Below are 13,966 nucleotides of genomic sequence, written 5' to 3' on the forward strand. Positions count from 1 at the left end.
TTTGATTTACATTTAAGTTTAAAACTAAACGCAGCATTGAAAAAGGATCAACTGATTAGTAAGAAACCATGCTATAAATTTTCCTTAACTTTCACTGACATCTAAAAATAGATTCAGCTAAGAACCACTGTTGGTAAGTACATGGACGATGGCCTCTGCCTTGGAAGCAAGCAGCTTAAACCTTAATCATACACAGAAGATCATAAATTTAAAAGAATTTTAGAATTGGAAGGATTTACAGAAGTAATCTAATCTCCTTGTTCTACAGATAAAGAAGGAAGATGAAGAGACTTTTATACAGCTAATGAGCTGTTTAAACAGGCTTAAAAAACAATTTAAAGAAATCAAGTATGAGGCTTTCCCACTTCATATAAAGAGGTTACTTTCTTGCTTATACTAAGATCTATTTTAAGCCTGGACCCTGAGAAATAAGATTGTGCAATATTTCTCAGCTAAGAACCAACGGGAGATCCTAATTTCTGTTTCCTTAGTCACAAAAACTGACCCTGACCTCTCTCCACAGAATTATAGCTAATCATCAAGCCCCATGGGACCCAAACTATGTTCCCATCTGTGACTAAGGTTAAAATGGACTCCCCCACCCACCCCCGCTCAGTTTTTCCTGAGAAATCTGGCAACTTCCATGCATATCTGTTTTGATTAGGTAGTATGGATGCTGCTGCTAATAGAAACAGAAAATAGAAAAATATGTGAGAAGTGGGTAAAACCAGGCATTTTTTTGGAAACAAACTAAATTTTATTATCATTTGAAAATTGCTCCTTTATTCACTGTTATACTCAATCTTCTGCCTTTTAGATTCACAAAGACTGTCAATATCTCTAGTCCTAACCTTCCCAAGTACCTAATTTTTAATTTGTAATGGGATTCTATTTCTACAGCTGAGCTTCTATTTCTCCCAACAATGCATGAGGAATTCCTAGGTTTTAATAGTGATAATCCTCTTTGCCTGGATTAGTCTCACACTTTGAGTAAGACCTTTATGAATTAGGCAAGTTTTTAAATTAAGTTTTCAGTTAATTTAGCTGTAAAACTGAAAAAATATCCACATTACCTACCTCACAGGGATGCCTGTGAGAGTGAAGAATTACAATGTGATACAAATGTAGGCATTATCCTGAAAGAGAAAGAATGCTAACCATTTCTGGTTTCATCAAAGTCATTTACGAAGGCAATGTGATCACAAATATATTACCTTATACTTAAAAATAATTAAAATGGTAAATTACTTTCCATTGACAGACAAGTGGATAAACAAAATGTGGTATACACACACCATGAAATATTGGGCCTTAAAAAGGAAGGAAATTCTGACATATGCTACAACATGGATGAACCTTGAACATTATGCTAAGTGAAGCAAGTCAAACACAAAAGTACAAACATTGTATGATTTCACGTACATGAGGAACCTAGAGTATTAAGTTCATAGAGGAAGTACAATGGTGGTTATCCAGGACCAGGGGAAAGGGAGAATGAAGAGTTATTGTTTAAATAGGCACAGAGTTTCAGTTTGGGATGATGACAAAGTTCTGTAGATGGATAGTGGTATAGTTGCACAACAATGTGATGTATGGAATGCCACTGAACTGTACACTCAAAAATGGTTACAACGGTGAATTTCAAGTGATGTACATTTTACCACAATAAGAAAAAATATTACCTTGAAGGTCTCCAATCATCTCAGAATCATGACCCCTGTCTCTTCGTTCAGCTTCTAATATAGCTTGCAGCTGGTAATAATCCTTGTCCGTTTGTGACTTGGAATTCTCTAAAATTCTATTTCTCTCCTGCAATTCTCTGTTCAGGGACTCTAGCTGACTAATTGACTTGCTCATCTCTGTGTGACTCTTCCTTAATCTTACTGCTGTGTCCGATTCTGTCCTAAGTAAGTCATTGGCTTCTTCTAGCTATTTAAAAAAGAAAGCAAGACAATAGGTTTCTGACCAAGGTACAACCAAACTTGTTTTAATTAACCATAATTTTTAAAAAAGGAATCCATTTGAAAAACTTACCTGCTTTTGTAATTGTGCCAGCTTCTCATTAGCAAGCTGTGAATTCTGACTTACTTTCTTTAAATCTTCCAATTGATCCTTTAATGTAGAAACTAGAAAATGAAATAATAATATGTAGAAATTACAAAGTTTTCTTAGGGGAAATATAAATTCCTTTTAAAAAGTGACATTTGGTGATATATATTAGGTCATTATAGTCAGCCACATTAGGTCCACCCCCACAGCCAAATTCCATCTTGGAAGTACTTATATTTTAAATTCATCAAAAAATAGAGCATCGTTTTATAATATGGAGTGCAAAAACAGATTTGTTCTCACTGTTGTAATATCTCAAATTCTTTTATTCCCTTTATATAAATCTATTAGTGTTATATTGTAAAGCTAGTTTTAATATTATTTATTTTTGAATAGAATTACTTGAATAGTTCAATATTTTAATAATGATATATAATTTAAAAGGTTCCAAACTGTAGACAGTAGAGAATGAGGCTTTCTCCCTTCATTTTGTCTTCTGGTCCTTCTGTGCCTCCTGCTTAACTGACTCTCCTCCTCACATATGTATTTAAGCATATATAAACAATCACTCTTGTTTTAAACACAAATGATCTGTACTTTGTTTCTGTGATTTAAGGATACCTCTTAGAGATTCTTTTATAACAGTACATAAGGAGATGCTTTATTCTTCTATAAGCCGCATAGTATTCTACCATATAGATGCACCAAAATTTATATCATTGATGACATTTACGTTGTTTATACTTTTTGCCATCTTAAACAAGGCTACAATGAACAGCCTTGTGTATACATCAGTTTGCATGTATGCAAGTATATATGTAAAATAAACCCCTATAAATGAAATCACTGGATCGAAGGATGTAGAAAGCTATTTTAAATGTATTTGTAACACTGGCATTAAAACACACGAAACTCTAGCTTAGCAGTTCTCAAATGTCACTTCTTGTTAGAAGTGCCTGGGAGGCCTGTAGAAAATACTGATGCCCAGGCCACCCATCTATACCAATTAAATTAGAATTTCTGGAGTATTCTTTAAAGCTTCCCAGGAGATTCCAATATGCAAACAATGATGACAAGCACTATTCTAGCTAAATACTACTTACTACTGACTTCAATATGTTATAAATCTAACTTGGGATCTGGGTTATTTAGCTCATAAAGTGTCTTAGAATTGTGGCTTTATACATATATCATGGGCACTACATTTAAGAAAACCTCATAATAAAGAACTCAAGAATAGTGTTAGAAATACCAGCGTTTTTCAAAAGAAGTAACAACTTACCTTCATTTTCTACATTTCGCCTCTTCTCATTTTCCTGTTCAGCTTTTCTTTGGTACTCATTAATTCTATGCTGTAGTAACATTTTCTCCTTCTCTATTTGAGACACTGTAGATTCTAGATTTCTTCTTTGATTTCCCTGAAATTATGTTAACACCATTGCAATTAACACTCTTGTCATTTATTCAAGGGAATACTTAGTTCTTAAAAACAAAATCGACAACAAAAAAAACCCAAACAAAAACTTAAGATGGATTTTATTTATTTTTTTTGCAAAACTAGATAGTACCTTCTAATAACGACTATTTCTTTTAAGAGATGGGGTCTCACTCTGTCGCCCAGGCTGGAGTGTAATGGCACAATCATAGCTCACTGCAGCCTCCAACTCCTGTGCTTGTATCATCTTCCCACCTCAGCCTCCTGAGTAGTGCATATCACCATGCCCAGCTAATTTAAAAAAATTTTTTGTGGAGACAGAATCTTGCTATGTTGGTCTCTACTCCTGGCCTCAAGGAAGTTTTGGCCTCCCAAAGCGCTGGGATTACAGGCATGAGCCACCGTGCCCAGCCAACAACTTCTTAATAACGGAAGTTCCTTGCCTTATAAGAGATAGTGAGAATCCGCTTATTTGAACTAGATGTGTAGAATTTTCCTTTTGAATCCATGAATTTAAAGTACAACCCTATGAATCTTACTTTTTCAAATTAAAAACTGTTTTCTTAGTTTAAGACAATCATATTGTATTATACTACCAATATTTTGGTTTATTAACAATCCTAAATTTAAGGTATAAAATATGAAAGGATCAGATAATGATTACATATTTAATAATTAAGTGATGCAAAGCTCAAATGGTACCAAATGGTACAGAGTGTGCAGTGAGTTTACCAGTTCCTCTATGTCTCCCTTAATCCTCTCCCTGTCTCAACAATTTGCTAATCTTTTCTAAGATGTTCTATTAATATCTACCCACTAATGTGTATTAAAAAGTAATCAAGGAAATATTTATTTTAGAAAAAGAAACCACAAGGGAGAGAAGGGTTAAAATACCCAAATTTTCACAAATTAAAAAAAACCTCATCTTCTGTTTCTGAGCTATTACCACCAGCATATCTTGTTTCTGATGCTTCACTTTTATCTTTAAGACTCTACACTGGGAAAAATCTGTTTTACAGTGTGTTTTTTTCTGGGCTCTCCCATCTTTAAACAAAAATTTTATATATATCATTCAAGGTATTTCCAATTCCAAGATTTTATTCTTTTAGCTAATTTTTAAATTTTTACATAATTGTGCATTCACAAAAAGTTGCAAAGATAGTACAAAGAGGTCCTATGTACCCTTACACTCAGTTTCCCCCAATAGTTACACTATATATATCAATAATAATAGTATATTAACAAAATCAACACATTGACATTGACATGAAGTGTAGATTCACGTAAAGCACCACCATAGTCAAGATACAGAACTGTTTCATCATCACAATGACCTCCTTCCAGTCATTACTTATAGCCACTCACCCCTGTTCTCTCACCCATATTCCTCACAAACAATGATCCTCCATGTCTAAAATTTGTCTTTTTAAGAATGTTATATAAATGGAACCATATAATATGACCGACTGATGACCGATTTATTTGTTTGTTTGTTCTGGATCTGGGAACTCTTCTATAGATTTTTTTTTTTTTTTAAATAGAGACAGAGTCTCACTCTGTTGCCCAGGCTGGAGTGCAGCAGTGCACTCATAGTTCACTGCAGCCTCAAACTCCTAGGTCCGAGGGATCCTCCTGCCTCAGCCTCCCGAGTAGCTGGGACTATAGTCGTGCTCCACCATGCCTGGCTAATTTTTCTTTCTTTTTTTTTGTAGAGATGGGGTCTTGTTATTAGTATGTTGCCCAGGCTGGTCTCAAACTACTAGCCTCAAGTGATCCTCCTGCCTTGGTCTCCCAAAGTGCTGGGATTATAGGAGTGAGCTACCACCCATGGCTCAATACGACTTTTTGAGACTGGCTTTTTTAAATTCAGCATAAAGCCCTTAAAATCCATCCAAACAGTTGTATGTATCTCTAGTTCATTCCTTCTTGTGGCTGAGTAGTACTCCATGGTACAAATAACCCAAAATTTGTTCAACCATTCACCTACTATAGGACATTCTGGTTGTTTTCAGTTTTTGCCTATCACAAATAAAGCTGCTATGAATGGTAGTATACAGGTTTTTGTGAGGATGTAAGTTTTCATTTTTCTGGGTGAATGCCCAAGACTGCAACTGCTGGGTAACATGGTGGCTGCATGGTTGGTTTTTCAGAAAATGGCCAAATGGTTTTCCAGAATGTCTATTCCATTTTATGTCTCCATGTGCAATGTACAACTGACCCAGTTTTTCTACATCCTTGACAGTTTTAGTATTCACACAATTTTAAATTTTACTTGTTCTAATGGTTATAGAGTGACATTTCACGCTAGTTCTAATCTGCATTTCCCAAATGGCTAATACTACAAATATCTTTTCATATGCTTGTCATCCATATTCTTTTGGTGAAATGTATGTCATTTTGTAAATTTTCAAACTGGATTATTTACTGTTGTGCTTTGAGAGTTCTTTAAGTATTCTACATAAGAGTCCTCTGTGAGATGCACAGTTTGCAAATCCCACCCACCCCCAATAGCTTGTCATTTCTTCCTCTTAATAGGGTCTTTCACAGAGCAACTGTGGTTAATTCTGATTGAGTCCAATTTATTCAATTTTCTTTCATTTCATGGTATCATATCTAAGAACTCTTTACCAAGCTGTATGTCCCAAAGATTTTCCTCTATTTTTTTAAAAAGTTTTATACTTTTATATTTACATTCTAATCTATGAATCATTTTAATTTTGGCATAAGGTGTGAGACTTACATTGAGCTTCATATCTTGTCCAATAGATATGTAATTGCTCCAGTACCATTTGTTGGAAGGACTATCCTTCCTCCATTGAATTACTTTTACACTTCTGTCAAAAATAAACAGACTGTAATTGTATGGAGCTATTTCTGTGTTTTCTATTCTGTTCCATTTATCTGTATGTCTACCCTTCAGTTAGGATCATGCAATCTTGATTACTGCAGTTATATGATTTTTCTACTTAAACCATCATGTCATCTGAACAAAGTATCTGGACAGATTTATTTCTTCCATTCTGATGTGTATGCTTTTTATTTCCTTTTCTTGCCTTATTGTCCTGGCTACAACTTCTAGTACTAGTTGAATAATAGCGGTGAGAGTGGACATCCTTCTTTTGTGCTAGAAAAGCATTCACTCTTTCACTATTAAGTATGAAGTGAGCTGTAGGTTTCGTGTATATACTTTTTATCAAGTTGAGCTTTCTGAGAATTTTAACCATGAGTGGGTACTAAATTTTGTTTAATGCCTTCTCTGCATCAATTGATAGGATCATATGATCTTTTTTAAGCCTGTTAATATGGTGAATCATACTGAATGATTTTCAAGTATTAAATGAGCCTTGCATCTCTGGAATAAACCATAGTTGGGTACAGTATCTTTTTAAATATTGCTGAATTCAATTTTGTCAATATTTCATCAAGGATTTTTGTGTTTACATTCATGAGAGATATTGGTCTATAGTTTCCTTTGTAATACAGTCTTTGATTTTGGTATTAGGGTAATATTAGCCTCATAAAATGAATTGGGGAGTTTTCTCGTTTACATTTCCTGGAAGAAATAGTATAGATTTGGTGTTAATTTTTCTTAAAAATTACACTTGATAGAATTCTCTAGTGAAACCATCTGTTTGTGGAGATTATTTTTTGAAGTTTTACAACTACTGATTCACTTTCTTTAACACTTATATGTGGCTATTGAAATGATCTATTTCACATTGTGTGAGATGTTGTAGTTTGTATTAATATTTTTTGAGGAATTAGTCCATTTTATCTAAATTTCTCAATTGTGTTCAGAATTATTTGTAGTATTCCCTTATGACCCTTTTGATATCTCTAGAGTCTGTAGTGAGTGATGTGCCCTGTTTCATCCCTGATTTGATAATTTGTGTCCTTTTTCCTTTGTCAGTCTTGTTAGAGGTTTACCAATTTTGTTTATCTTTTCAAACACTTAGCTTTTTTTTTTTTTGTCCAATTTTTTTTTTATTTCAGCATATTATGGGGGTACAGATGTTTAGGTTACATATGTTGCCCTTGCCCCGCCTCCGCCCCTAAGTCCGAGTTTCAAATATGTCCATTCTTCAGGTGGTGCGCATTGCACTCTTTGTGTATCAAACAGCTAGCTTTTTGTTTCATTGATTTTCTCTACTGTTTTTCTGTTTTCTATGTCATTGATCTCTGCTCTTATCTTTACTTTTCTTTCCTTCTGCTTGCTTTGGGTTTATTTTGCTCTTATTTTTCTAGTTTCTTGAGGTAGAAACGTAAAATTATTGATTTCAGATTTTTCCACTTTTCTAAACAAGCATTTAGTGCTATAAATTTCCCTTTCAGCACTATAACAGTTGCATCTCACAAATTTTAATTAAATCTTTTCAAAGATAAAGTGTCATAACCATTTTAACGTAACAGCTTTAGGAGACATAATTAACATTCCAATATGTTTTTTCATTCCCTTGAGACTTCCTCTTTTATCTATGGATTACTTAGAAGTGTGTTGTTTCGTTTCCACATGTTGCAGATTTTTTCTGTTATTTTTCTGTTATACATTCTAGTTTGATTACATTTTGGTTAGAAAACACTATGATTTTAATGTTTTAAATTTGTTTGCTATATGGCTTAGGATGTGGTCTATCTTGGTATTTGTTCTTTAAGCACTTGAAAAGAATGTATATTCTGCTGTTGTTAAGTGGAGAGTTCTATAAATGTTGAACAGATCCTATTGGTTGATGGAATGGTTGAGTTCTCCTATATGTTTGCCAATTCTCTGCATAGATGGGAATGTTAAAAGTCTCCAATGATAATTGTAGATTTGTGCTTTTGCTTCACATATTTCGTAGCTCTGTTGTTTGATGCACACACATTTAGGATTACTATTACTATTTCTTCTTAGTAGATTGACCCTTTTATTATTGTGCAATGTTCCTCTCTGCCCCTGGTAATTTTCTTTGCTCTGAAGTCTACTTTATTTGGTATTATTAATAACATTGCCACTGCTGCTTTATTTTCATTAATGTTTGTGTGCTATCTTTTCCATCCTTTTCCTTTCAATTTGCCTATATTATCACATTTGAAGAGTTTCTTGGGGCAGCATAAAGTAGGGGATTTTTAAAAAATCTATTCTTACAACCTCTTTTGATTGGTGTCCGATTTAATTTCCATTTAATGTAATTATTGGTATGTTATGGTTGTCTGCCATTTTTTTGTCTGATCTCTGTTGTTTCTCCATTTTCTCTTTCCTGTCTTTCTGTGGGTTACTTGAACGTTTTTAAGAATTCCTTTTGATTTACCTGTGCTGTTTCTGAGTGCATCTCCCTGCAGTGCTTTTACAGTGGCTGCTCTAGGTATTATATATACATAGCACATCTGTCTACTGGTGTTGGCATCTTACCAGTTTGAGTAGAGTGTAAAAAGCCTTACCCTTCTTTATGACTTACTTACGCCCTTGTTTATAATTGTCTTAAATATTTACTCTACATACGTGGAGAACCATAACAATGTTATAAATTCTGCTTCAATTGTCAAATATAAAAAATTCAAGAGAAGGAAAGTGTACTGTATGTACCCATATTTTACTGTTCCTTCTTTTTTCCTGATAATTCAAGATTCCTTCTTTTACCACTTTCTTTCTATTTAGAGAAATAGAACATGCTCTTAGTTTTCCCTCATCTGAGAATGTCATGATTTTCTTTATATTTAGGAAGGATGTTTTCAATGAACATAGAATTCTGGATTGGTATTTTTTGGGCTTTTTTAGCACTGAAAAATGTACAGCTTCCTTCTGGCTTCCATAGTTTCTGATAAGAAATTTGTTATGTGTAATGTTCTTTCCCTTTAGGTAAGGTGTCTTGTAAGATTTTTGTATTTAAGATTTATTCTTTATCATTAGTTTTCAGAAATCTGACAACTGTATCCTGGTGTGGATATCTTTGGGTTTATTCTTTTCGTGGTCTGCTAAGCTTCTTGTAGGTTTATGTCTTTTGTTTGCAGGTTCATGTCTTTTGCCAAACTTGTGGAATTTTCAGCCACCATTTCTTCTCACCCCCTTTCTTTTCTCCATCAGCAATTCCAATGACATAATGTTAGCACTTTATTGTTATAGTTCTATAGGTCCCTGAAGCACTGTCATTTTTTTCCCAACCATTTTCTCCCTGTTGTTCAGACTGGGTAATTTCTATTGTTCTATCTTCGAGTTCTCTAATTTTTTTTTTTTTCCCTCTGCATTGTTCACTCTGCTGCTGAGACCATCCATTGAGATTTTTACTTCAGTTATTGTAATTTTTGGTTGGTTCTATGTTATATCATCTATGACTAAACTAAAACTTTCTATTTCTTTGCTGAGACTTTCTATTTTTTCACTTGTTTCAAGTATATTTGTACTTGTTCACTGAAACATGTGTATAATAGTTCCTTTAAATCCTTGTCAGATAATTCTCACATCTGTGTTATCTCAGTGTTGGTATCTGTTTATTGTCTTTCCTCATTCTAGTTGAGATTTTCCTAGTTCTCACTATGATAACTTTCTATTCAAATCTGAACATTTTGCATATTATCTTATAATATTCTGGATCTTATTTAAATCCTGTTTTACCAGGTCTCCTCTGACACTGTTCTGGTGGAACTAAGGGGGTGCTGCCTTATTTCTGCCAGGTGGAGGCAGAAGTTCAGATTTTCCACTCAGCCTCTTCGACACCTGAGGTGGGGGGGAGCAGAGCCTCATTACTGCTGGGTGGAAGTGGGAGTTCTGGCACCTCACTAGGCCTCCACTGATTATACCATGTCTGGGGGAGGGGGAGGAGGTACCTTATTACTGCTCCTTATGTGGTCTCAACAGATACTATGTTATGGAGAGGAGCTTGTATTTTCAGCAGTAAAAGTTCTGACTCCCTCTTATGCCTCTTCTGACACCACCCTAGCAGGCAGATTGAGGGGTGCCTCATTACTGTCAGGTGGAAGTGGAAGTCTAGACTCCCCACATGGCCTCTGTTACACTGTCTGGGGAGAGGGGAGAGGTTTGTTACTACCCCGAGGAAATGAAAATCCCTTTACTGGGCCTTCTCTGACCCTACCCTGATTGGGAGTTGGGGTGTGTTACGGCATGGCAGAGGAGAAAGTCTAGGCTTCCCACTCAGCCTTTGCTGGTGGGAGTGGGCTACATTTTTCCTTTCTTGGTCTTTAGGCTAGGGAAAGCAGCTTTTCTCAGGGCTTTTGGTGTTTCCAGGTTACTGGCCTCCTCCAACACCCATATATCCCATCTATCTGGGATATATGCAGGGAAAAAAACAAACAAACCCCCAAACTCTGAGCATTCATCTCTGTGTTGTTTCTCAGGACTCAAGTGCCCTAGCCTGGTCTGCTTTGTTTTGTCCACTTTTCAGAATCTGTTTGTTTTATATTTGATGTCTAGGGTTTTTAGCTGCACTTAGTGGGAAGAATAGGAAAAGTACTTTTACTCTATCTTTCCAGAGGTGGGACCATTCTAATTTTATCACTAAGATCTAACTCTTTAATTTGAATTTGGAAAGATGAATATATTAAATCTAGCACACTTAAATTTCATCTGTATTTTAGAAATGAAATAAAAAGTGTAAGATATGCAAAAAGAATTCCTTTAACACTTAGAGTCAAATAGATAGTGCTATAGTTAAGTACGTATTGACAAATGGCAAGTTGGTAAAATGCTATCTAAATCTTCATGGATGACTATATGCATGTCCAAAGCTACAAATGAAAGAAAGCAAACCACTGACAGTATCATTCTTTCAGGGGAAAAAAAAACTAAGACAGCAAAAAAACTATCACAGAGATTAAATTTAAAAGGACAAAAGAAGTAACACATTAGAGGAAGACTATATAGAGAGTGAGTGTATTTCTTTTCAGCGGATTCTTCATACACATGGTGGAAACATATTTATCTAAGAGGAATGAAAAGGCACTTCATGTCTGCAAACAAACATATGAATCATGAAATGTTTATACTATGTTTCCTTGATAATAAAAAAAAAATTGCTAAGTAACCATAGAAAACATGAATAGTTCTAAAATTGGTATGTTTCCCATTTCATCACGAGATTACGTCAACGTCAGTCCTTTTAAAATATTTTAAATTGTATTTCCCCCTTCCCTATTTGTCTGTCAGCTCTTCCTGATATAGTCCCAGATTCAGTTCCTGATCTCTTGCTTCTCGTTTCTTTCTCACTTTTCAACTATCAAGAACCACTGAACTGAAATGTATGTTCTAAGATTTGAACATGGTTGTAGAATAAAATTGTACAAAGGAAACTAAAGTAAAAGTTAATCTGCAACACCTGAACCTGCAGCTCCAATGTGAGGCTTTCATCATAATTCTCTGGTTCTGTTTTGTGTTTCAACCTATAGAGTTCAAATGCAATTTTCTCAGGAAACAAAATAATTTGAAAGGGGGAAAAAATCACGAAAGGGAAAACTTCTGATTAGGAAACAAAAAGTACCTCTTCATCCAATTCTTTCATTATCTTGTCTAGTTTTATGTTTGAAGTTCTGTAAAAACAAAAGTAATATAGATTAGAAATATGTTTATTTCCTATTGCTCAGAGTTGAACACTCACATTCCTTCCTTTTTCATTTAACTAGTGTTTATTAACCTTTTTGTGTGCCATGGAGCTCTTTGGCAGTCTGGTGAAGCCTATGGCCTTTTTTTCAGATAATATGTTTAAAAACATAAAAAAATACATATGACTAAAAGAAGCCAATTATATTGAGGTACAGTAATAAACTTTTAAAAATATATATGATTTAGTAGTAATATGTTTATTAATATATTAAATCATAAGATCTAGTGGCAGTAATTTCAAAGTAGTGATGAGCATAAATGACAGAGATAACTGTAACAACTGTAATATAAGAAAATTCCTGTAATTTCTACTGGTAATAAAAAACTCATAACTACTGTTATTAATTATGGATTGTTGCCTATGCTCAGAGCTGAAGGAAATGCTAAATTTCAATTATAAGTTAGAGAAAATATTTACTTTTTCTCATTCAAGTGTAAGGACCTTGAATTCTATCTGTAGACCCTTTGGGGGAGTTTAGGGATCTCAAGTTAGGGATCCCTAAACTTCCTCATGCAATACTTGCTACTACACAAAAATTAGACATTTAACCTTAAGTAAGTGAAGGGGAAGGTGGCATACATCAAATCAGTAAATGTACCATTTGGCAACTTGGGCAAAAATTTGAGATGAACTAAAAGTGTATTATCTCCATAACAATTTGTTTTCTTTGGCTCAAAACGTAATTCTGAGCTCCAAACCTATATATGTAAAGTCTTCACATGGATGTCTCATCAAATACTTCATTCAGCATCTCCAAAAATGAACTTATTCCCTCTCCTCCACAATCCTACCCCCAATACAAATATGCTTCTCCTCTAGTAAATGACATCACCTAGGAAACATCCTTGACTCATCTTCCTCCTTCACCTCTATTTAGCTGAACAAATGCCAAGTGCTACCAATTTACCAGGAAGTTCTTTTTAAACAGCATATTTTGGTAACTTCTTAGCTTGCCCAAAAATGTCCTCCAAGATCTAGACCCTGTGACCTTCCCAGCCACACTGCAGGCTTTTCTTTCCCTTGCACATTACTGGCCAGTCGAGCTCTTACCTCAAGGCTTTCACAGATACCCACTCCCAGGACCCTAACACTTCTATTCTTCTCCCAGTAATTCTCATTGACCTTTCTGGTTCTAGCTTTTTCTGATCTCAGACAAAATAGTATAGGCATCTCCTGACATATTCCTGTATCATTTTATTCTTCTCTCCAGCTTAACACATCCCACATTTATTGAAAATTACTTATTTGTCTTCCTCACCAAATTACAAGCTCCATGTGGATAGGGGCTATGTTTCATTTTGTACTATATTGCTGGGAAGCAAATTATCTCACACATTAACTGAAATTTTTGTTGAATAAATGAATGTACCTAAAATGATTTGAATATAGAGAATTAGACTAGAATCAGTCCTAACTCAATCTATATGTGTTGGTGGTAGGGATGAACTTCTAGCTAAAAATTTGTTTTTAGCCTGCCCACTTATTCCAACCAAATTCTTCCAGCTCTTGCTTGAAGAAGAGGCTAGAAGTAGGACAAGGAAAGCCAAATTTTAAAAAACAGAGAGCTAAATTTTTGTGGGATAAAGTGTCCAAACAAAGTTCTAGTGCATAGATGAGATATACGTTTTAGAAAGAATGTATCAAACATTTGAACTTTCACAGGAAAATAAATGCAAATAAATTAAATAACACTCCACAATCCCTAGCACTAAATTTTTATTTAAAAACACAATTCACCAATTCAATACACGATTTTAAAAAGTCTCGCCTCATTTTATTTCCTTCAGGTTATATATTTTCATATGATTAATAGCCACTTTAGCAATTCTTATTTCTTCCTCAAATTGATCCCCTCCACCACCATACCACCAGTTTGTCATCTGCCTTTTAA

General features: G+C 34.6%; 1 protein-coding gene across 1 annotated transcript in view; it reads right to left on the reverse strand.

Annotated features, from left to right (window-relative positions):
- ROCK1 (Rho-associated, coiled-coil containing protein kinase 1) overlaps positions 1-13,966 on the reverse strand; it is a 182,152-nt gene that overhangs the window by 52,012 nt on the left and 116,174 nt on the right. The window contains exons 13-16 of the mRNA XM_012652083.1: positions 11,953-12,044; positions 3,332-3,467; positions 2,035-2,126; positions 1,683-1,929 (exon numbers count right to left, since the gene is read on the reverse strand). Coding sequence (XP_012507537.1) covers positions 1,683-1,929; positions 2,035-2,126; positions 3,332-3,467; positions 11,953-12,044 — 567 coding nt within the window. The remainder of the gene's footprint in view (positions 1-1,682; positions 1,930-2,034; positions 2,127-3,331; positions 3,468-11,952; positions 12,045-13,966) is intronic.

This window comes from Propithecus coquereli, unplaced genomic scaffold, assembly GCF_000956105.1.
Source record: "Propithecus coquereli isolate 6110/MARCELLA unplaced genomic scaffold, Pcoq_1.0 Scaffold38, whole genome shotgun sequence".
Lineage (NCBI taxonomy): Eukaryota > Metazoa > Chordata > Mammalia > Primates > Indriidae > Propithecus > Propithecus coquereli.